This window comes from Malaya genurostris, chromosome 1, assembly GCF_030247185.1.
Source record: "Malaya genurostris strain Urasoe2022 chromosome 1, Malgen_1.1, whole genome shotgun sequence".
Classification (NCBI taxonomy): Eukaryota; Metazoa; Arthropoda; class Insecta; order Diptera; family Culicidae; genus Malaya; species Malaya genurostris.
The window spans coordinates 27,177,816-27,204,889 of record NC_080570.1 but is presented as its reverse complement, the minus strand read 5'-3'; the positions used below and the strand labels follow the sequence as shown (position 1 = coordinate 27,204,889).

At 37.2% G+C, this 27,074-nt stretch overlaps 1 protein-coding gene across 2 annotated transcripts in view; it reads right to left on the bottom strand.

The window, feature by feature from the left end:
- The window catches only part of LOC131435549 (dopamine receptor 1-like), a 306,195-nt gene that overhangs the window by 85,166 nt on the left and 193,955 nt on the right, over window positions 1-27,074 (bottom strand). The window contains exon 1 of one of the 2 annotated variants that reach the window (XM_058603571.1): window positions 14,152-14,636. The exons of the other annotated variant lie outside the window; for it this stretch is intronic. Within the exon in view, the coding sequence (XP_058459554.1) occupies window positions 14,152-14,163 (12 nt within the window). The 5' untranslated portion in view covers window positions 14,164-14,636. Of the gene's footprint in view, window positions 1-14,151; window positions 14,637-27,074 lie in introns of those variants that run through there. 2 annotated transcript variants of the gene reach the window in all.

Here is a 27,074-nt window from a genome sequence, read left to right as displayed (position 1 = left end):
CAGCTAGCAATAGAGTGTTCGGTGAAATTTTCACACAAATTGAGATTCATTGGAATTATGAGTATTGTGACTTTCAGTTCAATTTACTGTTTAATAAAGAGACACTGGATAAAAAATTCAGCTTGAACGAGAAATTTTTTTCTTGAATGTGCCCATCTTGCAGTGTATGAAAAATTAATAGAGAACTTAATCACCTATCTTGGGATAAAATTTTATCAAAATCAAGCATGGTATCTTAATTGTGGATTATGGAATCGGAGATTTTTTTAGTATTTCTGTTGAAAAGTTTGATTTTTTTTTGTGGAAATCACTAGTTTAACTAGTTTTTTTTTGTGAAACTGATCATTTTCGACAATACTTCTTTGAAAAAAAAATTGATTAAAAATGTTTAGCACTTATCGAAGAACAGTCTGGATTCACTTTGGAAAAACAACGTATGCAAAGTTACAAGTGTCCAGAAAGGTTTCTTCAAATCAGAACCCCTAACCCCCCCCCCCCCCCCTCCTACTCCTCCTTGGTTTACGTACCTGACGAACTTCTAATCTGCTTCTTGAATGCATTGTTCTCTACACGATAACTTGTCTGGCACAAAATAGTGCTCTAAACAAAATTGGGTAGAACCCTATCAAACTGATTGATATGATATCTGTTGAATGTGTCACTGACTTTAAGTGACATCCGGCATACATCGGTCAACGTTTTCTTTCTACAACTACTCAATTTTTGGGTAGGTATGGTTTTAGAAATATTAGGTATCAGCTACTCAATTTACGCAAAAACCTGCCAAAACTACTACTCAATTTATGCAAAAGCCTGCCCAAAAACTGAGTAGTTGTAGAAAGAAAACGTTGACCGATGTACGCCGGATGTCGCTTAAAGCAAAGACATCATATTAACAAGATATCCAGCTCTGACATTTCCCGAACAAATCATTGGCAACATCCTTTTTTGCGAGCATGTCGCCCTCAGGTGAGTCCGCATCGAATCTCATACATAGAAGTAGGGGAGAGAAATGTCAAATTCGTGCGCGCCAAAATAGCAGGGCTGCGCACCCATACAATTGACATGATATGTTGAATGTGATGCCGTGCGATGGCGTTGCTGAACTGAAGATTGATTTCGCTCCAAGCTGACAGGGTCTGCTTAAAGTCAGTGACACTTTCATCAGACATCGTATTAATCAAATTAATCAAAATAAGTTCTACTCAATTTTGAGTAAAACACCATTTTGTGACACTGAGTAGACACAATTAAGCGTTTAGGCGTTGTATTATTTTTCATTGCATATATCTCGGTTGATTTTTCAGAAGGCCGTAAGAGCAGGTGACAGATTCTCTTTGTTCACCTTCTCTTCTATTAATTACCAAGCGGTTTAAACGTTTACCACTTACCTCTTTGCATAAAATGATACCCGAAACTTTCGACTTTCAAACAGAACTGTGAAATCCAAGAAAATCTGTTTTAATCACATCACAATAATCGAAAGAGATAGTGAACAAAGAGAAACTGTCACTTGCTCTTACGGCCTTCTGAAAAATCAACCGAGATATCAACACTCAAAATAATAATCATGTTATAGTTACGTGAAAAGTTATGTGAATGTTTTCCACTCTACTTTTCACGTAGGTTTTAATGGACTGACATTTAAAAGCTGTTTAATGCATAATCCAGTAAAAGTTACGTGTTTCATAGGTAAAATGTAATGTACTGATCATATCACATTTACCTATCAGTGCATATCAAATTTAGATACCAGAGAATTATTATTTCATATATTGGTTAAAGTCAAAAGGGAGATTTAAGATTCTTATATAAATCTAGGAAATGAAAAATATTTATTTCAGAAAATTAGCATAGAATTTTAATGGCTGAAAATAAAAAGCAACTAATAACGTGGGATCTCGAATCGGCAACCCTTCAGAAATCGTGTTGTCACTGCCATCCAACCGAAGCCGAAGTCGAGATACGAGAACTCCCACAACACTACCGATGCAGGTTGAAGTCGCAACACATGGTTCCAGTGTCTCTAGCTTCATACCGATTTTGAACTCGTTTTTCGGTGGACCAACAGCCTGTTTGAAGCATTCGGCAGGAGCGGGCAAATTTCCGGACTCACGCAGGCACTCGGTCCAGTTGAACACATGGAAACTCTCATACTGGAATGGTCCGGTCGATGTAGTAAAAAATTGTAATTAAATAACATTTCTCGCAAATATTTACGTATTGACGTATGGTCAATTCACGTAAACCTTATGTGATGACTCTATTCATTTTAGGGGATGTTCGTATAACATTCATTTTCGTCACGTAAAATATTCAATTTGACATTTGAAACCAATTTACGTAATTTTTCAAGTGAATCGAACGTGAATTTTTATTTGAGTGAAGACAAACACTAGGAACGGTTCTACACTCTCATTGAACATAACTCAAAATATAGTGACACACCACTCAAATTCATAAAAAGTGAACGTACTCTTAGTTTGATTTACCACCTATCTACTCATTTTTGAGTTAAGGGACGAAGCTGTCAAAATTTGAGTATTTTTACTCAAAATAAAAATAAAATATTTTTTCAAAATTTAAGTGAGCCTTTAAGAATTTGAGTTTCATGCACTCAAAATAAAGAAATTTTTCTTCGTTGATGTTTATATACATATTTTTCTAGTTACAGTGATTCTTCTTTCTTTCAAATGGAAAACGCTAAAAAGAGATTCAAAACCATATCCTTTTGACCGGTTTGGAGTCAAAATTAAATAAAATAAATTTTGATCTCTGAATGTTAGACGTCTCATAGACTTTAGCATAATTGAAACCACAAAATTCCGGAATCAAAAACCGGATCTAGAAACGGCAATGAAAAAATTCCGATAGTTAAAACGCACTGAACTGCAAGAAGCATCTTTTTCATTCAAATGTTTGAAAACTCAACGCTTACAATAACGTATGGAAAAACGTGAGAGAACTCATGGCCGGAGTAAATTTTACTCAAATCCGTACTCAAATTTTGACATATTGTTTCAGTTTATGAATTTGAGTAATCGCACCTCAAACTATGCGTTATGTTCAAAGAGCTCTTTCAATTATTACTGTCTTATCGGCAATCCCTCTCTCTAACACTTTACATAGAATAATGACTGAAACCCTCAACATTCGATCTTCGTTTTAGAATTTGTTGGAAAATGCAGGAATATGCCGTGATAATTGAATAAGAGAATATAAACACAAAGAAACTGTACTTTGCACTTGTGACCTTTTCTAATGTTTATCAAGAATATGTCTTCAATAATTAAATATAACTAAAACTGCGGCCCATTTCAAAGTTTGACGGATGGAAAGTTATTTGGGTTAATTTTTACTGGAATTAATTTTAACTAAAGAATTGATACTGGAATTTCTTTGGCAAATTTTTTTTCAGTGTCGGAAAACAACCATCGATCTGTCAAAAATAACCAGAAGCATTCAGAAAAAATATTACAGTTACCGCAACCTGAGCCTCATGGTCATTTGAACTATGCACTCAAATAATAGTAAATACCATGATATCAGATTATTCACCATCTGTATTGTAATAAGCACTAGAACAAAAAATCTACTACTTGACTATACTATTTGTCTTTATGGCTTTTCTGGCGTGGTAATTCTGAAAATCATTAAAATAAGAACGAAACAGTCCCAATGACAATTACAAGTAAGGTGAAATTGAGCTTTCGGCCACCATAAAGTTGAGCAGTAATATAGTTATGACTACCGTGTGAGTAAGTTTCGTTAACATCATCTGATTGGCCTTAATAAATTATATAATTGAAAAAAAAAAAACATCATCTGATTTTATTGTGTGCTGAAAACCACTATACTCGTATGGTTATACTAACCTCCCATATTGTAACTGTTACCATCATATTTTCTGAGTGTGCTTTCGAGCACCCACTTGTACGCGACGGGCAGATTTCCCCCCAGACGAATGACTATGTCTGCCAGCCATTTTAGTCGGAATGCTGCCAGAATTCCAGCAAAAGTCTGGCAACAATGCAACAACCGCCTAGCGGTTATTAACGGTTCTGTTTCTGTCGGATTTTTGCCATACAAGATTGGCAGAACCGTTTTGAATCGGTTCTACATATTTAGTGTCTTGGTTTTATTTTTTCAATAAAAAGTACATATGAAAGGCAATTAGTTATTGCCCTTCAAATATACTAATTATGGAAAATGTTTGTATGTACATGCGGAATTGACGAATATCAAATGAAGTCGAATAAAAAACCTGTTTTAATCCACCTAGTGGTGTAATGATGCCTTTCTCATATCAATCATACTATCGTATATAATACTGTGGTATTCTTCAAATAATTTTCTTCGATTCTTAAAAGAATAACCGAAATCGATTTGTGTGACCGTCTAGTGATAAAAACTATCAATTGGGAAAGATTTGAGGTCGATTTAGGAATTTTTTTCAGGTTTTTCCCCATTTTCAGTGATGGTGTACAATTTTTAACCCACTTTACCCTATATTTCCGGATCCGGAAGTCGGATCCGCATGAAATTCAGGAATTACGCATGCTACCACAGGACCTTTAATTTGAACCTAATTTGTGAAAATCGGTCGCGCCATCTATGAGAAAAGTTAGAACACATATTTTCTTTATTTTTGCACATTTTACCCCATAACTCCCGAACCGGAAGTCGGATCCAAATAATATTCAGAAATTTTTTATGGGACCTTAAGACCTTTCATTTGAATCTAAGTTTGTGAAAATCGGTTCTGCCATCTCCGAGAAAAAAAATCTCCATTTCCAAAAAAACGACATTTTGCGTGCTCGACGAACTTTCTATATGAGAAAGGCAAAAAGAAAAAAAGAAGAAAGAGAGAAATAAACAAGACGCGTACGGCGAGATAATGACGCAATTTCGCCTGGACAATTTTGACAGCAGTCGGACTGCAGCCAGTCTTCTGACGGTTGCCAGAATTCCTCAAAAGCGGGTAGGGTTATTTTTGACATCAGAATAACCGCTCGAGTGTCAAATTTCAACCAAAAGTTAAAATTAACCGCGAAATGGTTCACAGCCTAACAGCCAACCTCTGAAAATAACCACACCAACACATTCACTCAAGGAAGGGTTCGGGTTTGAATCTGGTTCGGGTTTAGAACAAAAATTGTTGCTGCTTCGGGTCGGGTACGAATGAAGATTTTTATTCAATCGTGTACGGGTCGGGTTCAGGTTTAATCTGCTCTACAACAGCTCTATGTATAGCGAACCTTACACGATCATTAAAAGTGTCATTACTAAAAAAGGCGGGTGGGTAATGTCAGCGACATAACTGGATGTCGTGAATACGAGAACAACTGACATGTTCCTTAACACTTCCGAATATCAATTGTATGAATTATGCAAGTATTCCCCTTTTTCAAATTTTTCGCAAAAACAAAGAAGGCTTTACTTGATCTCGATTACTGTGAATTTCACACAGCGAAAAGTGCACAAATCTAACCAAATTGTTCTTGATTTGCACTAAACTGAGGATAATTACCTTCGATTTGCGAAAAACAAATCCTAATAGTTCTTTAGAAAACTTTTAGAGCCATTAGAACGGCTGATATTGTGTAATGCTCTCCACCGTTGTTTTTTTCCAATGCTAATGACTGGCAGCTGTGACGTAATCGCTCTTGTCGAAAGCGAAACTAGCTGTGCAGACGACAAAAAATACATCTGCTCGCAGTGGCGATAGAAACCAAACTGATTCAAATTTTGTTAAGAGATTCCCTTTTTTGTTATTTCGTTTGTAGCTTTTTCAATAATGGGCGGTCCTAACGGCTATAAAAATAGCCGCATACAGAATTTTAATGTCGATTATTTCATTTCGGATTTGCATAATTTATTGAAAGAAACTATCAATATGCTGTAGGGATTCGTTTATAGCATTCAGAAGGACCAAATTGAGGAACTCACTACGATATTCACAACTTTTTGGAACCTTTTTTTAGAACGATTTGTTGTACAGCAGCAGATATTTTGTTCTCTTCCTCAGAACGCGTTCTGATTGGCTGGTGTTGACATGGGTCAAATGAGATAGGTTTTTCAATAGTGTACTATTGAAATACTTCAATGCTTTTGCTATACACGTTTAAGTTGAAAAATTTCGATTCTATTGGTAGTTAGATTATATAAATCCTTCCATAGATCACTGAGCTATGAGCTTTCAAAATACGAGAAAGGCAAACGCGCCTTATGAATTATCCTCTTTGATACTCGTTTATACCAAACATTATGCCACACAACTGAAAATTTTATCATAAAATTGTGATTATATTTCCGATGGCATGTAGCAAAAATTATGTTGATTCGTTAGATACAACAAGAGATATTCACGATCAAAAACTTATCACTCTCTCAGAGGGTAAATATTGAAAAGGCACCCCATAGTAAAGTAAGTCGTATTCACGACAAAAATAATTTTATTTTAATGAACGTGTATGGCGCAGTAATGACTAGTTTTCTATGCAAATTTGAATTTTATCATAACTTAGTCATCATTAAAAATGATACAAATAATTCTCGTAAGAGCCGCTTATTGATTCATGTCATCAATTTTAGCTCTACCATTACACGGAAAACGCGAAATTAGCATTTTGGCGATAAAATTAGTTGATTTTCTGATTTTAGTTAGTTATTTCTTGAGACAACTGAAAAAATCCTACTTTTGCTAATTTAGATTCTTTAATTCCCATTCCATTAATAATGATAAAATATTAGTTGAATTGGCTCTGTTTTCATTTAAACGTGCTGTCATTTCTTAGCTAAGATATACTAATTTTCTAGTTCAATTGAAAAATTAAATTGTTGTTTTCAACCAACATGAATTGGCTTCTGCAATCTGAAGCGCACTGCCATCGGAAAAACGTTAACAGGTATATCTTCCCGTGTTGTATTGGAGGAACAGACATAAACGAAATATAAACTTCTTTTTCATAAAATTTTTCTTCAAAATAACTGAAAACTTTGAGCACTCGGAAAGCAAAAACCGAATACAAGTAGTTCTCCGGACGGCGTAGCCCGGGTGAAACATACTATGAAATAACAAGAACTTACAGAGAAGAGCAACCGCCTACTACGAGTATTCTACACAAACTATGAAGGATCTTATTTTCTTGATCCAAAACTATGTTTTAGACAAATATAAACCTACCTCTTTTTGTGTTTTGATATAGCTTTCAGCTGAAAAAACTACAACCAGTTGCAATATAGATTGGAAGATATAATAAACTTTGTTTGACAAATACAATAAGAGTGCAACATTCAAGACTCATTTCACTGGTCCAAATATAAATATTATTACGCACAATCGCATCAAATGCGCACAAGTTTTGTATAAATACACTCATAAAATTAGTTGCCAAGGAGAACTTTGTGGTGGATTGAAATTTTGCTAGTTTATGTCGCCAACTAAACACATTCTCTAAAACAAAAGTTTTGGTAAATTCTGAATTTCAACTAATTTAACAGTTAGTTTGAGAATTTTGTTGTTGAAATCAACTACTTCAAAAACAGTAATACAAATTAGGCGCAGAGCTAATTTCGGTCGTTCCGTGTATCGAAACTTGTTACTGCGTTTATGTTTCTCAAATTCGTATGATCCGCATCAGTTTGCAATACAATTGGAAATGTTTCACTAGAACCTACAAAGATACCAATAGCGGGAAGCAAAACAAGCGAATTCCTTTCAACCGTAAAGCGCAGTAACGTGGGAAGCAGGGAATTTACCACCCACAAGTAGGAAACTTTTAAGCCAACGACTTTGATTGACTGCGGTCGCATAAACGGAGCATTCGACGGAGGCTATTCTTGTATCCGATTGAATTAAATAAACAGAGTTCTATTGGGTTGTGGTCCCAAAACGGAGTAGAAGTAAATTTCTGGAACGACAACCGCAACATTCTTCCTTCAGCAACAGATATAAATTGGTCGAAGTAATGGTTATGCAGGAAAAATTAAGCCTTGCCTCTCAACCCGAGCGGTATTCAAACTGACACCGCCTAGTAGTTTCAAAAATTGATTCATTTCTATTCTGGTCTGGGTGTGGTCTGCTCACATGTGGGTTCCCGGCAAAGGCACTATTCAGATGCAGCAAGTGTCTAAGTAGGCTTTGGGACTTTCTCCAACGGAGTCGGAGGCAGTATAATGGACTGCCGGAAGCCAAATGAGTGCTATATTTCATTATTTTCCGAATGTACTTTTCATCAAACAATACTTCAATACATGCACTCTTCCTGGAAAAGTGGAAACGCATAGGAAGAGGATTCCGTAAAGTAGCTCAGGTGAATATGCATGGGATGCATGGTTGGAGCACAAAGAGAAACATATACAACAATTGCAACAGGTAAACTTGCATGTCTTCATTTTCCTTCCCTGGATGATGGAAAGCGACAGTTATTCAGACAAGTGAGAAGCGACTTTGCTGCTCCCTAGTGGAGAAAGCACGATTTATTGTGTCGAGCAATAAAGCGATGATCATTCGTAGTAGCCCGGTATTCAGAAATAACTTCATAAGTTCATTTGATGATGTGAATTTTGGTTGCTATGGAAGCAAAAACAATACATTTACTTGAACCTGTGCGGCAATCAATTCCCAGATATAATCTTGTCTCCTACCGGTATAAATCGTTCCCAATCAATTCCCTTCAAATGTTCAAAGTAATGAGCTCCCGAAACGTGAGTAAAGTTCTGATTAATAGCCGACACGCTCATTCAGAGTGATTTTATCCCAGCTCTTCGTTAGAAACGACCGGAAAATTGATTACCTTTTCGCTCTGGCCGTCGCGACGGTCATTTGCTTCCTCGCTGCTAAAAGCTACCATTAGAAGGCACAAATGAACCGTAACATTAGCAAACGGTGGCTAACAGTATCATGTTTCATGCGGCATCAGCTCCACCGATGCTCAGATCTAGACCGTATTTCGGGGCTAATGCGTGGCCTAGAAAAACTGTGCTTTCTTCTACAATTTGGCACGTTCCTACCGTTGACTGTGGTCAGGGTCAGGATCAGCGAAAATCGAAGCCCAACACTGACTGCTGGAGGAGACATTTTCACAGCCAAAGAAAGGGCCTGGAATAGCGCCAAACGCGACGGAAGCGATTTGAATTCAACAAATGAATTTTCGATGAGCCGCGACATTCAACTTCAGCCCGGTCTACGGGTCTTGTTGGCCGTGAGTCTATGCGGAGAAACAAAATTTATGGATCGATTCGTTTCAGTATGGACTGAACATTCATTTCACGTTCAATAAACATGAAAATTCTAACGTCAAACTGTTGACGTGGAGCCAACGAAGCCAAATAGCAATTCCATCAAAAGTCGAGGGTAGATTTTTTTTTAAATTCCATGAATTAATTCAAATTTTGCATGAACCAAAAAGAACAATTTGCAACATCAGCCTAAGAATATGTTCTTTGGAAACTTTCAAAAACATATATCTCAAAAACGGTTGGTCCTATTGAATTTGTTTAAGTAAATGAATATATAAATAAATAAATAAATGATTTTTTTTTCTATTCACGTCATCCAGTTATTTCTCTGACATTAGCAACCCGTATTTTTCAATTTACTAGAGTTTGAACAATCACTGATGGTAGAATATCGGAAAACATGCGGCTTTCTCAGTCAAATAGACGTTTCGGCCGTTTTTTGATGGCCTTTTTCAAGGGAAACTAAAAATATGCATTTATTTTACGATATTGTGTGGTCGTTTATGGTATATGGATTATACTAATGTACTTTGTGAACTCACTTTGGTCTAATCGTTATTGTCAGTCTCGTTGATTTCCAACGGTGGGATCACAGTTGTCTATTTACGGTACCATATATAAAATAAACTAGGTTCGTAGAACCTTACAAATACATGTAAAAAAAGATTGTTCACGTGTTGTTATCATACGTGTGATCGAAAAATGCCCAATATATCAGAAAATTTACACATATAGGAATTAAATTTAAAAAGTTAATCATGTTCCAGCAGACCAACGAAATCGACTTCGATCATATTTTGACAATTAGTCTCTTAATCCAATCATAGAAACTGTTACTGAAAACCAAGGTGGAACATACCAAAGGTCAACATATTTCAGTTTTTCTACCCGGGGAAACAAACATAGAAAAATCCATCCAAATCTACTACCGAAGACGAGGGCTGGCGACTCCTTTCGAGTCCGTAAACCGTATCAATAAACGAAAGAAAGGATGAATGTGCTGACAGTGTCTATCTTCTACAACTTTTCATTTTAACTCCCCATAGTAATGCCCCGTTTACACTTCTGGTGGCTACCAGCATGCTGGTTCCAGTGTACTGCCTTCTTAGGAAAAAACGCTCAACTGTGGTCCAATGATCCAACGTATTATACCAACGAAGGACCACCGTTGAACGTTTTTACCTATTTTTAAATATATAAAAAATAGGTATAGAATTCGCTCAAACTTTAGAAAAAATTTCCGAGGCCCGGAAGGCCGAATGTCATATACCAATCGATTCTATGAGTATGTGTGTGTGTCTGTATGTGTGTTGTCAACTAAGAGGTCGAGATCTCAGAGATGGCTGAACCGATTTTGATCAAACTAGTCGCAAATGAAAGGTCTCCCCGTCACCCAAAACGCTATTGAATGGTTTTAAGATCGGATGTTTACTTTTTGAGTTATACGAAGTTTTATGTCAAAATTTTCAGTTTTTTGAAAGTATCTGTCACACTTGACCATGAAAACAGAATATTTTTTTCAGACTTAGATTCCGCGCGGTAATAGCTATCCAACAAGCCATAGATTGTTAAAATCCGTCCATTTTTAACGGAGATATCGAAATTTTTGTGTAAACGACTTTTCCCCTTATTCCAGCAGTAGAAGTTTTGAGCGCTGTATGTATGCGTCTCTTTACCTGCATGGAGTGTACAGCATCCTTTTTCATGGCAATTTGCCTTGGACCGATTTTAGCACGGTTCGTTTTTGGCAACATAATCGTTCGAATATGGCGTATGTAAACCAGATGATATCAGAATTTTCGAGTTGAAAGCAATTCCATAATTATATTGATTTAAACTACTTACAGCAATAAACGCTGGAAGAACATAACTTCCATATACCATACGACTCAGTTCGTCGAGCAAATGCGTGTGTGACAAATAATTTAACTCAATTTTCTCGGAGACGGCTAAACCGTTTTCTACAAACTCAGATTCATATGAAAAGTAGTATACTCCCAAACAAGGTTCCTGAATTACGTTTGGATCCGACTTATGATTGAGGAACCACAGGATGATATATGAAACGAGATTAAAATAATGCAATTCATTTTTCTCGTAGATGGCTGAACCGATCTAAGATTCAAATGAAATCTAAGAATCATCTATGATTCAAATGAGAGGTCTTAAAATCCTATAAAATTTAGTCAGATTCGATTTCTGGTTTAGGAGATACAGGGTGATTAGTATAAAAATGTCCATTTTACATAAATTAATCAGGTTGATCGTGTTTGCTGATTTGGATAGTCGATTACGAAATAAATTTATATCAGTTTAAGCGGTGTTCAGTTTTCAATTCGGAATGTACCCCCAAATTTTAATTCGCACTACATTTTCTTAAAGATGTCTACACACTCCTCAGGTGAATTTAACTGATTTCGGCTACACCGATTTTAGAAATCCGTTTCCAGTATCGAATCGTTTCTCAAAGCTCAATCGTTTTCTCAAAAAGGACAAATCGAACTTCAAAAACAAAAATTCAAATTAAAGGACTTAAGGTGGCATAGAAAATTGGTGAATTTTATCCGATTCTGGAATTACAGATGATGAGTTTTTAAAATTCACACCGATATAGAAGATGCAAATTGTTTGGCGTATTAATTTATGGCCGTTCGAATCATTTTGGGTTATGCTAGCTCCTGAATACCGGCTCTGGAAGTACCATAATTAATGACGAAATTCTCTAAAGTGGAACTTACTTCGACATCTCATGGAATGTTCAATCGATTGTCACACGTTAAGATTGAAATTCGAAACGATTTGCAGTTTCGACATTACAGAGTAATGAGTAATTAAGATCTCAATTTGTTGTTTAAAACGACGATAATTAAAATAATGTTATGAGAACTAAAACACCTAAGAATATCCATGCAAAAAAACACATGCGGATTGATAAAAAAAAGGTATCATCTCACTGCTAGGTGGATTAATCACGTGTTTTTTTCCTAAGAGGGCAGTACACTGGCACCAGCATGCTGGTAACTAGCAATAGTGTAAACGCTACATAAAGTAAGCCGTTTTCACGACAAAATCAACTCAAATTTGTGTCGGAAATCATCGAGAGGAGAGTTGGCATCACTGGGAGTCCGATGCGGTGTCCTGGTGCTGCTCTCAAAAAAGTATAATTTCAATGTATTGTTTGATACGTATGGGTAAAAATTAGGTTGAAATAGTTATTTTGAGTGAAAGTGCAGGTGTAGTAAGTGTGTTTCTAGTAGTGAGAGTGCTATTTATTGAATAATATTGATCCGCGAAACTCAAGATGCTCAAGCGGCGGAAACTGAGAATTTACCACCCCACAATTCAACGATGTTAACCTGCTAACCGATCGAAGCGCCGTCTGTATGTCATTGTCGGTGTTGTCGGATTTTTATGCAGTGCGTGAAAGTTTACAAGTCGATCGTATCATTTAGACTGGAGATCTAGGGTTGGTCTGCAGCGGACCCATTCGCGAGTGTTTTTTATGATATGTTTTTCAGATATGTACAGTGAAAATGATTTGCTTCTCCCAAGCTTCATTTTCTTGGGCAATCATTCGAAATATAATCAAGCAAAAGAACCTTTTTTTTATCCACCTAGTGGTGTGATGAATCTTCTCTCATATAACTTTTATTTTCGAAAATATCACTACAAGATTCTGCAAATTTTTTTGTTCAAACTTGAATAAAATTAGAAATTTTCTTTGGGTATAAACCAACATAATTTTTATTATTCTGTAAACAGTTATGCCAAATTAATAAGATTTTTTCTTTATTTTGCATTGTTGCACGGTTCGCAATTTTAAACGCACTTTATCCTATACTTTCGAAACCGGAAGGCGGAGCCGGATGAAATTCAATAGCAACCTATGGAAATATTGTGTTAAAAGCACATATTTCAACATGCTCAATAAGGTTTCCGATTGCACGGCTTCAGAGAAGTTATTCGTCTTGCACAGATTTTATTTTTTAGTACTTAACATATATTTTTGAAACCTTCTTTAAACGGATGAATAGCAATGGCGAATGGTGACAAAAACTTTAAAACTATTTAATGACAGCTACATATATGAATACAAAGTTTGATTATTTGCGGGAAATGAGAAATGGTTTAGGTCCTACTTATTTTCTAAAAAAAATTAATTCAAAATGAAAAAAAAACAAATAAAAATGAACACCTCACAATTCTGAAATATATAAAATAATTTCTCATAAGATCCAAATAATCTCAACGATCTAGTTTCCAAGTGAGCTTTGACCAGAAGAAATAGATTGAGTGCTTCAGTTTGACCTAGTTGATGAAATTGTTGATTGGTGAAAAACTGACCGATAGAAAACTAATGCACTTAAAATACGAAATCGCTCATTCGTGTAAGTTTCGAGGAATTCAACGGAAAACTTTTCTGTGGTCCAAACAATGAAACAAACCGGGATAAAAAAGGTTCACACAACACCATTGCACTGTTGGCTGCTAACTTTCTTGCTTCACCCAATAACCACTGCTATTTCCAGCCAGAACAAAATTATTTCCCAGAGGGAGGAAAGATTAAACGATGGGAAAACCATCCGCAACAACAACAGCAACAATAAAGTGCTCGCAGATTAATGAAATCCCACGCTTCTCTATTCCCTGGTGGCCGTCTGGATGTTTCCCGACCGACACTCGCTCGCCGAGACTCGAGATGCGTTCGTTCATTTGATGGATTAGTGCCCGCTCGAGTACGAATCAGGTTCCGCTTTCGCTCCTCTCATGGGAGCAAAAAAGTTAGAAAAGCCTCTGGATCAGACTCTGGCAGACAGTTCAGTTTCTGTTTTCGGATGGCTTAGGGCAGTATGATAGGATGATGAATATTTTAATTTTCAGCAATAATTTCTGCTCCGTAAGTCGAACCTGGATCAGCATTTTTATCCCGCGCTCTTGTTTGTCTGCCTCCGGCCAGGAACGGTTCGTCGCACTCACATCGTTTTCTTCGGGGCCGCGTGGCGTCTATTCGTGAAATGTCATCTTGTCACTTAACAAATTTATAACTGACCGACAGCAAACACACTTTCAGTTCAGGCCCACTAACAGTAACAAAAAAGTCACTTCCGTAGCCAAACCGTCACGCAGTGCATGTTGAACCAGGCACTCCCCCGAAACTGAAACCGACTTTCGATTCACATCGCCGCCGAAACCAGATCTTGTTGTTCATCTTTCCGGCAGCGGTCAATTGGATAAGTGGATTGCGCTGGACCAGCGTTGGCTTCAATTGGATAACGACGTTATCAGTTCGCTGATTTTTTTTGCTGCCCAGTCTAAATAGACTGGGTCGAACCGGCCAGGTTGATCCGAATAGGAAAAACGTTTTGCCAAACGTGAGAGCCTCTTCGTGTATCTTGTTTATTCCGGAGATGAAATGATCCTGGCACGGTATCTCTGACCAAATGCCTCTGTAGGCAAACGCCGGTTGTAACGATACGTGATATTTATTCAATTTCTCTCTCTGCTGGAAGTTAGTCAGTGACCATGTAAAATACTTTGATTCATTGAAGAAGCTATTGAAAAGATTGCTCTTCGTTTGAACGGGTTACCAGTCGGTTGAATCAGTAATTCTTACTTCAAATATGAGCAAAAGTATATTTTAGAACTGTTTTATACTACATGGAATGAATAGTGAATAGTGACAACCTGAAAACAACGGTAAAATTAAATAATTTGCAATAGGGATTGTTCCACCGTATTCTACAGACCTGGCCCCCAGCGACTATTATCTATTTCCACGCCTGGAAAGGTTTCTCTAGGCCGGTCGCCAGCTGAAAGCTGAATTTTCGAGAATCCGAGACCCCGATACGACATTATCTAATGATACTATTCTAGTTTTAAGTTAGTCGTTAATAAAGATTATAAAATATCCTTGGCATCTTAGAGCTTAAGCAGTGTGCCTTAAAAATATATTATACTATTGAAAAAAAAGTTGTGATTGCCCGGGTTGGCAGTTCAACGGTTAGTTACGGCACTGGTCTTACAAACGTCTGGTCTTACGTTCGAGTCCCGAGCTGGAAGGATTCCTAGTGTCAGTAGGATCGTAGTACTAGTCATGCAAGGATTCTGTGCGGTAAGCATCCGCTACGAAATCTCTTCAAACCGAAAGGTCAAATTCCACAAAAGGAATGTAATGCCAAAACTTGGCCTTTATGTGTTGTGATTAACAAGATTTATAATGAATAAAAAACATAAAAAAAATCAAAAAAAAATCAACTGCAATGCAGACAGCTGGTTAAAAAATATTTGCCAATTTAGCTTGAATATTACACGCAGAAGTAACAGCAGCGCAGAAGTTTCACTGACACAAAAAATCACTTATGAACTTCGAGGCTCAGAGTTTTGTGTAAGCATGTTTAATGAATAAAAATCTTGATTTTTTCAGTTCGTGATTTTTGTTAGAAGTTTTTTGAAGTGATTTCTTCACGAGTGATTAGGAAGATGATGATTTTCCCAACGCAGAAAATCACTGAAATATAATAATGATCCAGTTTTTTTTCCCCAATTTTAACATGTTTTTGTATATTAGTTTTCGATTTATGAGGATAAAGATAAAGCCCAGCAATTTTTCAAATTTTCAAGCAAAATCTGTAAACTATCCCCCTTGCTTGGTTTAAATCTCGCCACTTGAGCAGCGCAGCGATTGCAAAAGAGTTGGCTGGATTCTTCAATTGATTTATACAAAAATAGTGTGAAAATTGGGTGTTTTCTTCATCTAAAAAGAAAATGTGCTGCTAAGGAATGTATCGAAAATAAGCTATCCACAAATTTTACTTTCAAAGTATGATGAACAACGATATTTTATTCAAACTAAAAATTGATCCTTTATTGTTTAAGGTTAAACTTGAGCTTCATGAAAACCGGATGAAATTTAATTTATTCCTTAACGAATTTTCGAACTTTTGATCGAACGCTCTTCATCAAGTTCCGGACAAGTGTTGCATCGCATTTTTTGGACGCTTGAGCCCAAATTTTTTTGAACTCCTGCATGTTCCCAGCTGTCTTACTAGTCTTTTTGAAGACCATCTTAAAGATTGCCCAGTGACGTTCGATGGGTGGAAGCTGAGGGCAATTTGGTGTATTGATATTTTTCTCAACGAAATTTATACCCTTTTCCGCAAGCCAAAAATGATTGACTTCAAACCAGAGGAACAAATTGCTTGCCATACCAGTATCTTTCGACCGAATTTCTCCACTTGAATCGACCTGTCCGCATCGCTCACATCCTCCCCAACGACGACAGTAAAGTATTGTGGACCTGGAAGGGTTTTTCAGTCCTTCTTTACATAAGTCTCATCGTCCATCAAAACGCATGCATCCGGGCACTGCAAAAGACGCGAACACAATTTCCGGGCCCTTGTTTCTGCTCTCTTATTCTGTTCTACACTTTGTTTCGAAATTTTGTGCTTCTTGTAGGTCTTCAGGTGATTTCGCCTCTTGATAGGCTGGAACATTCCGACACTCGCTCCTGCTTTTTCGGCCAAATCACGTATTGACATTGATTTGTTCTTCATGATTAAAACGGTGTTTTCTGCCTTTTCCTGGTTACATCCGTGTTTTCTGCCTCTTCCTTTACACCCAAAGAATAGTGTTCCCCAAACTTATCAATGAAAGTTTTAACACTGGAATGATGAATTCCAAACCGCTTTGCCAATTTTCGCTTTGTAATACCCTTCTCACTTAGCCATGTGACAGCCAAACGCACAGCATGCTGTGATCTGAGCATAAAAAACCATAACAAATACATTTCTTTTTTGTTAGTTATAGGCGTTACGAAGCGTTTCTTGCGTTACTTTTTCGTGAGTTATGGACGTTACGAAGCGTTACTCGTTTTTTAGTTACAAGCGCTACGTTTTATAAGTTTTGGGCGTTACGAAGCGTTACATGCGTTATTTTTTTACGAGTTATAGATGTTACGAAACGTTACATGCGTTACTCGTTTGTAAGTTACAAACGTTACGATGCGTTACTGTTTAGTAGGTTTTAGGCGTTACAATGCGTTACCTTTTGTAAGTTACAGACGTTACAAAACGTGGTATACGTTCGTTTATTGTGAGTTGTAGGAGTTACGTGCGTTACTCTTCTGTGAATGAAAGGCGTTACAAATCGTTTCATGCGTAACGGGTTTTGTAAGTTTTAGGTTTTACAAAACGTTACATGTGTTACATTTTTAAAAGGCACAAGCGTTTTGAGGCGTTGCATTCGTTACTCTTCTGTAAGTTATAGGTGTTGAAAAGCATTGCAAGAGTTTTGGCATCCCAATTTTAACATATTGAAGTCACTTATTTGCAAAATCTACTGGAAATATCCAAACTATGAAATGATCCTACAACGACATAGAAAACACTGATCGAAGTTAGCACGATGACATATCTTATCGAAACGAAAACTTGTATCTAATTTTGAAGGAAAATGAGCATAAATATTATTCAAGTGAATTAAACAGTAATAGAAACGAAAAACAAGTTTGAAAAATATTATGGAACAGTTGATCGTGTAGAATGCACCGTGAGATAGAGGTTCTGTGTGTTACGTGATGGTCAAAACTCCATTGCCTGCGTGCTTTAGTGGCAGGACCTACGAAGCAGAACAGAGTCAAAACCATAAAAAATGGAAGATAAAACCGGAGTATAATAAATGACAGTAATAATAATATATACATGCCTTTGTTAAGCAAGGTTCTGCAGAGGAGAAAGATATTTTGTCGCTGGATTCCGCAGATACTTATTTAGGGCTAGAAAAATGAACGCAAGCGCACATCGAGTGCTTGTTTGGCTGAATAGCATTATTATACGCCAAAGAACAGAATGATTACCCGACAATCGACTGAAGTCAGCACGAGTGTTTCAAAGAGCGTCTCAATGGGACGGAAAGTTACTCAGATGTTGAGTACTAGTTACTCATTTTAAGATGATACATGGAAACATCAAAATTTGAGTAGTTACCTGTGATTATTATGAGTAATTCATGCTTTAAGTTTGAGTTTTACGCTTCAGGAATATTCCCCATTTCCTATTGCTCAAATTGCGTAAGTGTGAATAGCGATGGTGGCTGCATACAATGCAGAAAATATTAGATGAAATTTATGCTGAAACAGCGAGGAAATTGCGAGGATAGAATTAAGAAATAAATCTAGAAAAAAGAGTACGTTTTTAGGGTTTTTCTGTGTCGTATTAAAGGTTGTGGCATGATAATTCATAGACACGTGAAAGAATTCAAAGGAACACTTCCGGTCTGTTCTTGATCTGAGAACCAACAGGAAATCTGACCAATTGTAAATTAATTTGAAATCAAATTTCACTCATACTTTTGGCTTATGTACAAAGAAAATGTTACTCAGTAAATGAGTAGATTTTACCCAAACATCTTTTCCAGTGGAAGAACTCAAATTTGAGATGAGCTGAAGTAGACTGCCAGTAGTTGCACTTCGTGATTGACCGAATGAGTGAAAATGCACAATGAATCAACAAAATGATGCTTGGGAGAGGCGGGAGCGGGTCCTTTTGCCGGAAGTCGTTTTACCGAATGCCATTTCACCGAAAGTCGTTTCATCGAATAGGTCATTTCGTCGAAAGTCGTTTCGCCGAAATGGTCATTTCGCCGAAAGTGTCATTTCGCCGAAATGGTCATTTCGCCGAAAGTGTCATTTCGCCGAAAGAGTTATTTCGCCGAAAGGGTCATTTTGCCGAAAGGGTAATTTCACCGAAAGGGTCATGTCTCCTGTATAACTGATGTGGCGCAGCCACCTAACCGAAACCATGATGGCTCGGTGGCATAAAGCCACGAGCCGACGCCAGCTGAGTCGGCCGCCCACCCGCCGGAAGCGGCGGCCTCTTGCATACAAACCTGTAACAACCTCGTTTGCCCAGTCTACTCAAAACTAGGTTTCTTTGCTTTAGTTAGGTCCGAACGAGCGGTAGCAAGTTCGGACAGCACATGAACCAAAACGAAGTGGCGTAGCCGCATTGAATATTATTTCATTTTCGCTTAATAAACGGAAAATACCACATACATAGACTGCCTGGTAGATACACCTATGCAATTGCTTCGATGCTTAGTAGCTAATAGTCAACAAATTTTCTTGGGAACTCCGTTCTAAGGTTCATAAATCAATCTTTTTTCAAGAGTACAACAATCAATCTTTATTCAAGAAGTACAATTGTAGGTCAACAATACGGGCGTTAACGCTATCATCTTTCATTTGTCTTTATTTTAAATCAATTCTAATTACGATTTCAAGACGATTTCAAGATTCGGCGAAATGGCATTCGGCGAAGTGGCCCATTCGACGAAATGTCATTTGGCGAAATAACACTTTCGGCGGAATGGCTTTCGGCGAAACGGCTTTCGGTAAAATGGCTTCCGGCGAAATGACCCTAATCCGGAAGAGGCGAATCATTCTCACTGTGCATACCCACTTATTCAAAACTTTACAAAAAATGGTCAATAACGACGCCGGCCACGACCAAAGGCTGTGCTACTGAGAAAAAGGAAGGAATGTTAGTCCGATACTCGTTGTTTCTAGAGACCGCGGGTACCACTGTATCTCCACGAGCATCACGGGATAGGAGATTTGTTGATAGACAGGGAAAGAGATCCGGATATGTTTTGGTAAACAATATGATCTAAACAAAACCTGATTTTCGATACTCAGGAGAAATATGATAAGTAAGAAAAATATAAAATATCTCCAAGAAACGATCTCACCAGTATCTCTTTTCTCCTGGTCGCTCTGCTTCCAGCAAAGCGAGATGAAACACGACCACTGAAAGAATAAAATAAAAATACTCACGAATGGGTCCGCTGCAGACCAACCCTAGACCACAGATAACAGATATACAGGCTCACATATGAACTGTGTGTAAAATTTGCTCAATCAGCATGGCGAACACTTGCAGATGTCACCACGATCGACACGAGGTGCCACCGCTATTTGGGTGCCGCTTTCACTTGAGACACAACTTTGGGTGCAATCAAAGACATCATATTAACAAGATATCCAGCTCTCACATTTCCCGAACAAATCATTGGCAACATCCTTTTTTGCGAGCATGGTGCCCTCAGGTGAGTCCGCATTGAATCTCTTGCATATAAGTAGAGGAGAGAAATGTCAAACTCGTGCGCACCAAAATAGCAGCACTGCGTACCCATACAATTGACATGATATGTTGAATGTAATGCCGTGCGATGGCGTTGCTGAACTGAAGATTGATTTCGCTCCAAGCTGACAGGGTCTGGGTGCAACATTCACTTCTCGCTAGATTTTTGTTTTGCTGTTGGTTAAAATGACAAGCTTATTTTTGTTTTATTCCGATCGGATTCTCGTGTGATTTATGCGACATGGTAATAAAATTGTCTTTAACACTTAGGGAAATCGTGTGATAAGTGTTAAAAGTGTTGTAGTTGGAATATTTCTACAACTGGCAGGAGGATTTTGTTGTCGTTCCGGAACGTAGTGGAACGTTTTGAAAGATCACGGCGAACAGTCGAGTAGGTGGCAATAGTGTTTCCAACGTATAGCAAATTTGAAATTTACACAGGATTTTGAAAAAAATTGTTCGAGCCTGTATATCTGTTATCTGTGCCTAGACCTTCAGTCTGAATTACACGATCGACTTGTAAACTTTCACACATTCCATAGAAATCCGACAACACCGACAATGACATACAGACGGCACTTCGATCGGTTAACAGGTTGACATCGTTGAATTTTGGGGCGGTAAATTCTCAGTTTCCGCCGATTGAGCATATTTAGGGATGTCGGAAATTTCGAGTTATTCGATTATTTAATAATCGAGTATTATTTTGAAACTAATCGCTTGAAATTTATTTGATTATCTGGGTTATTAATCGATTACTCGATTAGTCATTCGATTATTACTATAGGATTTTTTTAATTAATTCATTAACTCAATAATCGAATATTAGTCTTAAGCTAACTCGATTATCTGGGTTATTATTCGATTAATCGATAGATCGATCGATATTACGACATCCCTAAGAATCTTTAGTTTCGCGGATCAATATTGTTCAATAATTTTAGCCCTCTCTCTACTAAACACACACATTATCACTCAAAATAACTATTTCAACCAAATTTTTAACTATACGTATCAAACAATACATTGAAATTATACTATTTCGTGAGCAGCACCAGGACACCGCATCGCACTTTCAGTGATGCCAACTCTCTAATCTAAGCGGAAGAACTTAAATTTGAGTAACTAAATTAGAGTTGTTCCACTTTTTCTGTAGATGCGTGGGATCTTACTGATTTTTGAGTAACTTTTTCTAAGTGTGCACTGAGTGTGGGAGGTACAGTGAGGTGATGTGTTAAATGTGACAATGTCACATTTAATCGACTAGAGAAAATTAGATGCACATTTTGAAGATAGAACGAAAATTTGTGTGCATATTGTGTTTCGCTTCACATAAATATATTAACGGAACTCATTGGGTTGCTTGAGGTAAAACTACTCTTGTTTATAAGGGTAGTAATGAATGAGTTTTACTGTACAGCTGTTGGAGTAAGCCATTATTCCACACAGAGTATCGAGGGTGTATTCATATCTAACAATTCGGTCTTTATACAAATACCCTGACATCAGAAGGTTGATAAAATACGGAAAATTACAGTAAACTGGACATGTAACACGAATGTCATAAGCTCCAGCGGCGAACATTTCACTCTAACAAACAAGATATTTTTGCCATGTCATGCTTCGCATCCGGAACAGAGATACTTTTCGTGACTGTGACCGAAATAGGACATTTAGGTGATGATGCTACTAGTCAAGAGCAAACAATTTCGGAACCGTTATTTAAGCTTCATAAAGACACCGGTTTGTTTTCACCTGGACTGTGCGTGTGTGTGTGTGTATGCAGCTCAAAACCGCTCACGTTATGTGAATCCATTCATTAGCTGCGTTCAGTCAGGCAAAACAGAAACATTTCGACAGATTCATCGTATCGAAGCGATGTGTCCCGTTGGTCTCAACTTGGGTAGCACTTTTGCTGAATTCGGAGTTCTATCTTCATCACGGTTGGATGCGTGTCAGTAGTGACAGGCACTCAATAATTTGTATTGATCTTGTGTTCTGCGGCACATCGTCAAATCGATTTCACTTCATATTTGCCGTGCCGCGGCAGTACGCGAACGAAATGGCACACAGTAGGCGATGCCGAATGTGTCAGTGTAAATAAACATTTACCATCACATTTACGCGTACTTCATCAGAAAGGGGGGGGGTTTGGAGGTGGTGTTTTTTTTTTCATAACCACAGAAGCTAGCGGAGGCTGTTCTCGTTGTTGCCCAAGGACATGGAATGGGTTGAAATGCTCTTGTTTTTTTTTTGTTCGGTTAAACGTGATTTTAATGGATTTTTTTTCTGAATGTGGAACTCATTGTCGATAAATGTTTCTGTTTGGGCGATTGATGTGTTATTCACTGAATGATTTTTAGACATTTTTCCTCATCACAGTCGATCTACTTGCTCAATGAGGTTTTGCTATACGGAAGCTTTAAATATTTAACACAAACATTCGTGCAAAAATATTCTGCAAACCGTTTTGTTTCAAAGTTATTTATTGAGTCCACTTTACTAAGTGATGAAAAGTTTTTAATTACTGAACCCCCTGATAGTCAGGCAGCAGCTGGGATCCGCAGCAAAAGCAAAAACCAGAAACTAGCTGGGTTAGTTGCAGGAACACAACAACAACCATCAGTGCCAGCATTCAACCGAGCAAGGGCCACTTCATTATCACGAGAAGTTGGAGTACACCAACATAGAAATGTAATATCCTTGAATCAGACTCGAATTCGAGTATCCACTTGAATGTAGAATGATGTCTGTGTGTGAGATTTCCTCTGTTTTGTATAACTTTCAACTACGAGTCTGCTTCCATTAGGTCGGGTTGTTTTCTGGGAGCTATCAATTAGTTACAGCACTACTTGTCGGGACTAGGCAAACACACCTACGAGCTCCCGAAGTAACCAACACGAATGCACGTGTGTCTGTCATTCACTGAAGATTGTAATTTAAACCGAGCATGGAATGTTCCTCCATGAGTACCATGCTCTATAATTTGGTGGCAGTGACACTTTATATGATTGGGCACCATATGTTTAAAAAGCAGCAGATTTTACTACACGGAACCGCAAAACAACCTAATTTTAAGTACATTCCACCCAATTTGGGGGTTCCGTTCAATAACCTATTTTTTGGTAAAGTGGCTCTAGGTAGTTTCCGTAAGGCACGTGGAAAAAAATACTTAAAGATTAGTTATATCTACTCAATGGTTAGTTACATTTACTCTACAGTTGAGTCGTATTTACTCAATTTCAAGTTGGTACGGTTTACTTAATTTTGGCTTATTGAACGATACTCTCGCTGTTGGGTGGTTTTGCTCTTTGTATTTTGACAACAATGGAAGGAGCGAACGGAAGAAAAGATTCAAAAGAACTCAAAATTAAGTAAAAATAACTCAATTAATAGGTAGTTTTTATTTTCCGTGTACACAGGAGAAATCATGAAATTTACAGGTGACGCATTCATAATAATTTAATTCGTAAAGTTACTGAATTTTATTATTATGATTTAAAAAACAAAAACCTTTATAATCGTAACAAGAGAATATTCCATAGTACCTGAACTACTATTTTAGATATATTATCTATTATTTTTATTATTATTGTCATTTATTTTATCTCTATCTCACGGTGTAATCTACAGGATCAACAGCCTCTTAGAATCCTTTTAGTTTTGGTCTAGAATATAAAACAAAATTGACTTGAAATACCAGCACCATATACATTAAACCACTATCATCGGCATCGACTCTCCGTATCTGACTTTCGGTTTCGAAGCAACGAGTCAAAATGTGCTCAAAAATGGAAAAAAGAGTGCACTCGATTTTTTCAGATATCGCCGGAACAATTTTATGTAGGGCAAGGGCTCCCTATTTCATCTCAGCTCCAATTTCCATCTCATTCCTTCACCTCATAACTTTGAACATTAATCATATCTTTAAACGGATCAGAACAAAACTGCGGAACGTTTTAAAACATTTATTCTAGGTTTTGCCAAACTTTCTAATTGAAAAAAATAGTTTAAAAACCTTCAACGATCGCTTTTTTCATTTAAAATAAACTCACTCTTTGATTTAGGAACCACTTTCGTCTGAAGTTTTACAATTCATCATGTTTCTGTATATTTACTAATCGATTCGTCTCAAAACATGATCACTATTTCACATAATTACACAACTATTCAATGTTGGATGACTTTATAGTTAGTAATGTTCACTTTCCACTTGTTTATTCAACGATTAAAGACTTCTGAAATTACCTGATAAGCAATAAAAGCAATGAAAAATATGAGATGAAAATTTGCACTTAATTCACTTGATTGCGCTTTGTTTTCATCTCATTTCATATCGCAAGGTTGCCAAGTTTTCTCATAATGTTAAAAAAAAATTTTTTTTCTTCTTCAAATTATCATCCACAAATATTTTTTGGTATCCGTGACATTAGTTTTACTATATCATCAATATTTATATATATAAATAAAACTGTTTCGGATTCTAATATTACCAAATAGAGCGTACTAATCAAATAACCATTGTGGCAAATCTAGTAGCTCTGGTTTCTTTCCGCTATACGTCACCATAAAACTGTTAAATGTGTGTGTTTCATCGGCTGTGCACAGAGATGCCAGATATTTTCATAGAAAATATGTATCTGCTCTATCTGTTTTCACTAATAAAATGAATCAAATTCAAATTGGTTTTAAATTTTAATATAAATGTTGATCAGTGTTCATCATCAAACATTTGCACAAAAGATCTCCATTTTAACCTGTGATTTGTCCGTTGATTAATAAACTTTTGAAGAAGTACTGCAATCAAATACTAATAGATACTCAGAGAGAAAAGTCTAACGTTTTACTTCTCACTTTTTATGAACCTTTACAAATCTGTATCAAATTTAGAAAATCTGTAATCTGATTTAACGAACGCGAACACCAAGAACCTATACAATACAGATAAATCTGTATGAATGGCATATCTGATTCTGCATTTTGTTTTAAGGAGGGCTAATGCCTAATTACTAACAATTCTTTTTTTTTTGTTTTTTTTAAGTTCTCCAAATAACTGCAGAGTAAAATTTTAAATTTGAAACGAAAGGTAATAAAAACGATCCAAAAAATTTTTAACGTCGAATTGATTCCTAACTGTTTTTTTTTTTAAATATTATGCCATAGTTGGTATTAGGCCCTTTTTAACGACATTTTTAACCTGAGAGTGTACAGACCCTGTCAGCTTGGAGCGATCTCAATCTTCAGTTCAGCAACGCCATCGCACGGCGTCTCATTCAACATGTCATGTCAATTGTATGGGTGCGCAGTGCTGCTATTTTGGCGCGAACGAAGTTGACATTTCTCTCCCCTACTTCTGTGTACGTGATTCGATGCGGACTCGCCTGAGGGCGCCATGGTCGCAAAAAAGGATGTTGCCAAAGATTTGTTCGGGAAATGTGAGAGCTGGATATCTTGTTAATATGATGTCTTTGGAGTGTAATAGTGCAATATTTTGGTTTTGAATGCTGTCGCCATTGCTAATTTATGGGATGAATAAAGGACCAACGATAGAATGAATATAAAACCTTTGAGGAGAAATTAGGAGCACAGTAGTGAGCATATCAGATGTGTTTTTAGCTGATTTTTCAAGTAATATTTAAATTTCCAAGGAATGTTAATCAATTCCTAATGTGGAGCAAAGCGAATTAAGCAGAAATATGAAAAAATCGTAGTGATTTTGGTGGCTAAATCAGGTTTTCAAGGTAACGTCCTTACAAATGAGATGAAATAGGGAGCTCTTACCCTATTTGTTCTATGAATCTAAATCCTAGTTTAGCACCGAATTCTCTTTGCTAAATTGTTGAATGCAATTTCCAAATTTTCACTCTCACGTCACATCTCATTCCTGAAGCCGCTCATATGAAATTCACCGTTCATGTTTATCATTTTTTTACTTGCTTGCTTAGTTCCCGTGTCGTATCTGAATGTCTTGCGGAGCTCTTTGATCAGCTTCAATTCAGCCACCAAATGATTAATCGAGTGGTTGAGCGTTTTAATTTTAGGGTCTGTCCTCGTCACTCCCCTCTACCATGCTCATTCCCGGGCACACGATTTAATTACCGTCAAAACGTCGTCGTTTCCTTGCATGTGATGTGTAAGATGATCGAAAATTTTGATTGAATTTTCATTCAACGAAGGCGAAAATTTGCCGTTTCGGTACTGGTTTGTTCCAGTCGAGGCTGCTCGGCTTTAGGGATAATCTGAAATTATTACATTAATTCCAATTGTTTCAACAAGTAAATAGAACAAGAAACATTTAATTTTGGTCGTCGACTAATGGTGTAACCGATCCGTAAATTAAATTATAAAATAAAAGAAAGTCCACCGGTAAGTAATCACAGTTGTCTTTGTAGGATTGGTGAATTCCAACTGACATGGGTTTACTACGTGGTTCCCTAGATCTTTCCGAGTTCTAGCAACAGACAGCAGACAACCTACTTCACAAAACCCATCCATCGTATTTCATACGTGCTGAGGACCGAGTTCGGAACAAGAACGCGCACGTACGACGAATTGATTACTTCGGCATTTGACAGCTTCTCAATTGGGATACGTAAATTGTACTGACATACGTGATGGAGATTCAACGTTCGAGGGATGAGTGAACCGCATCGCTTCCATTTTCCAACGGTGTAGGTTTATCGAAGACCGGTG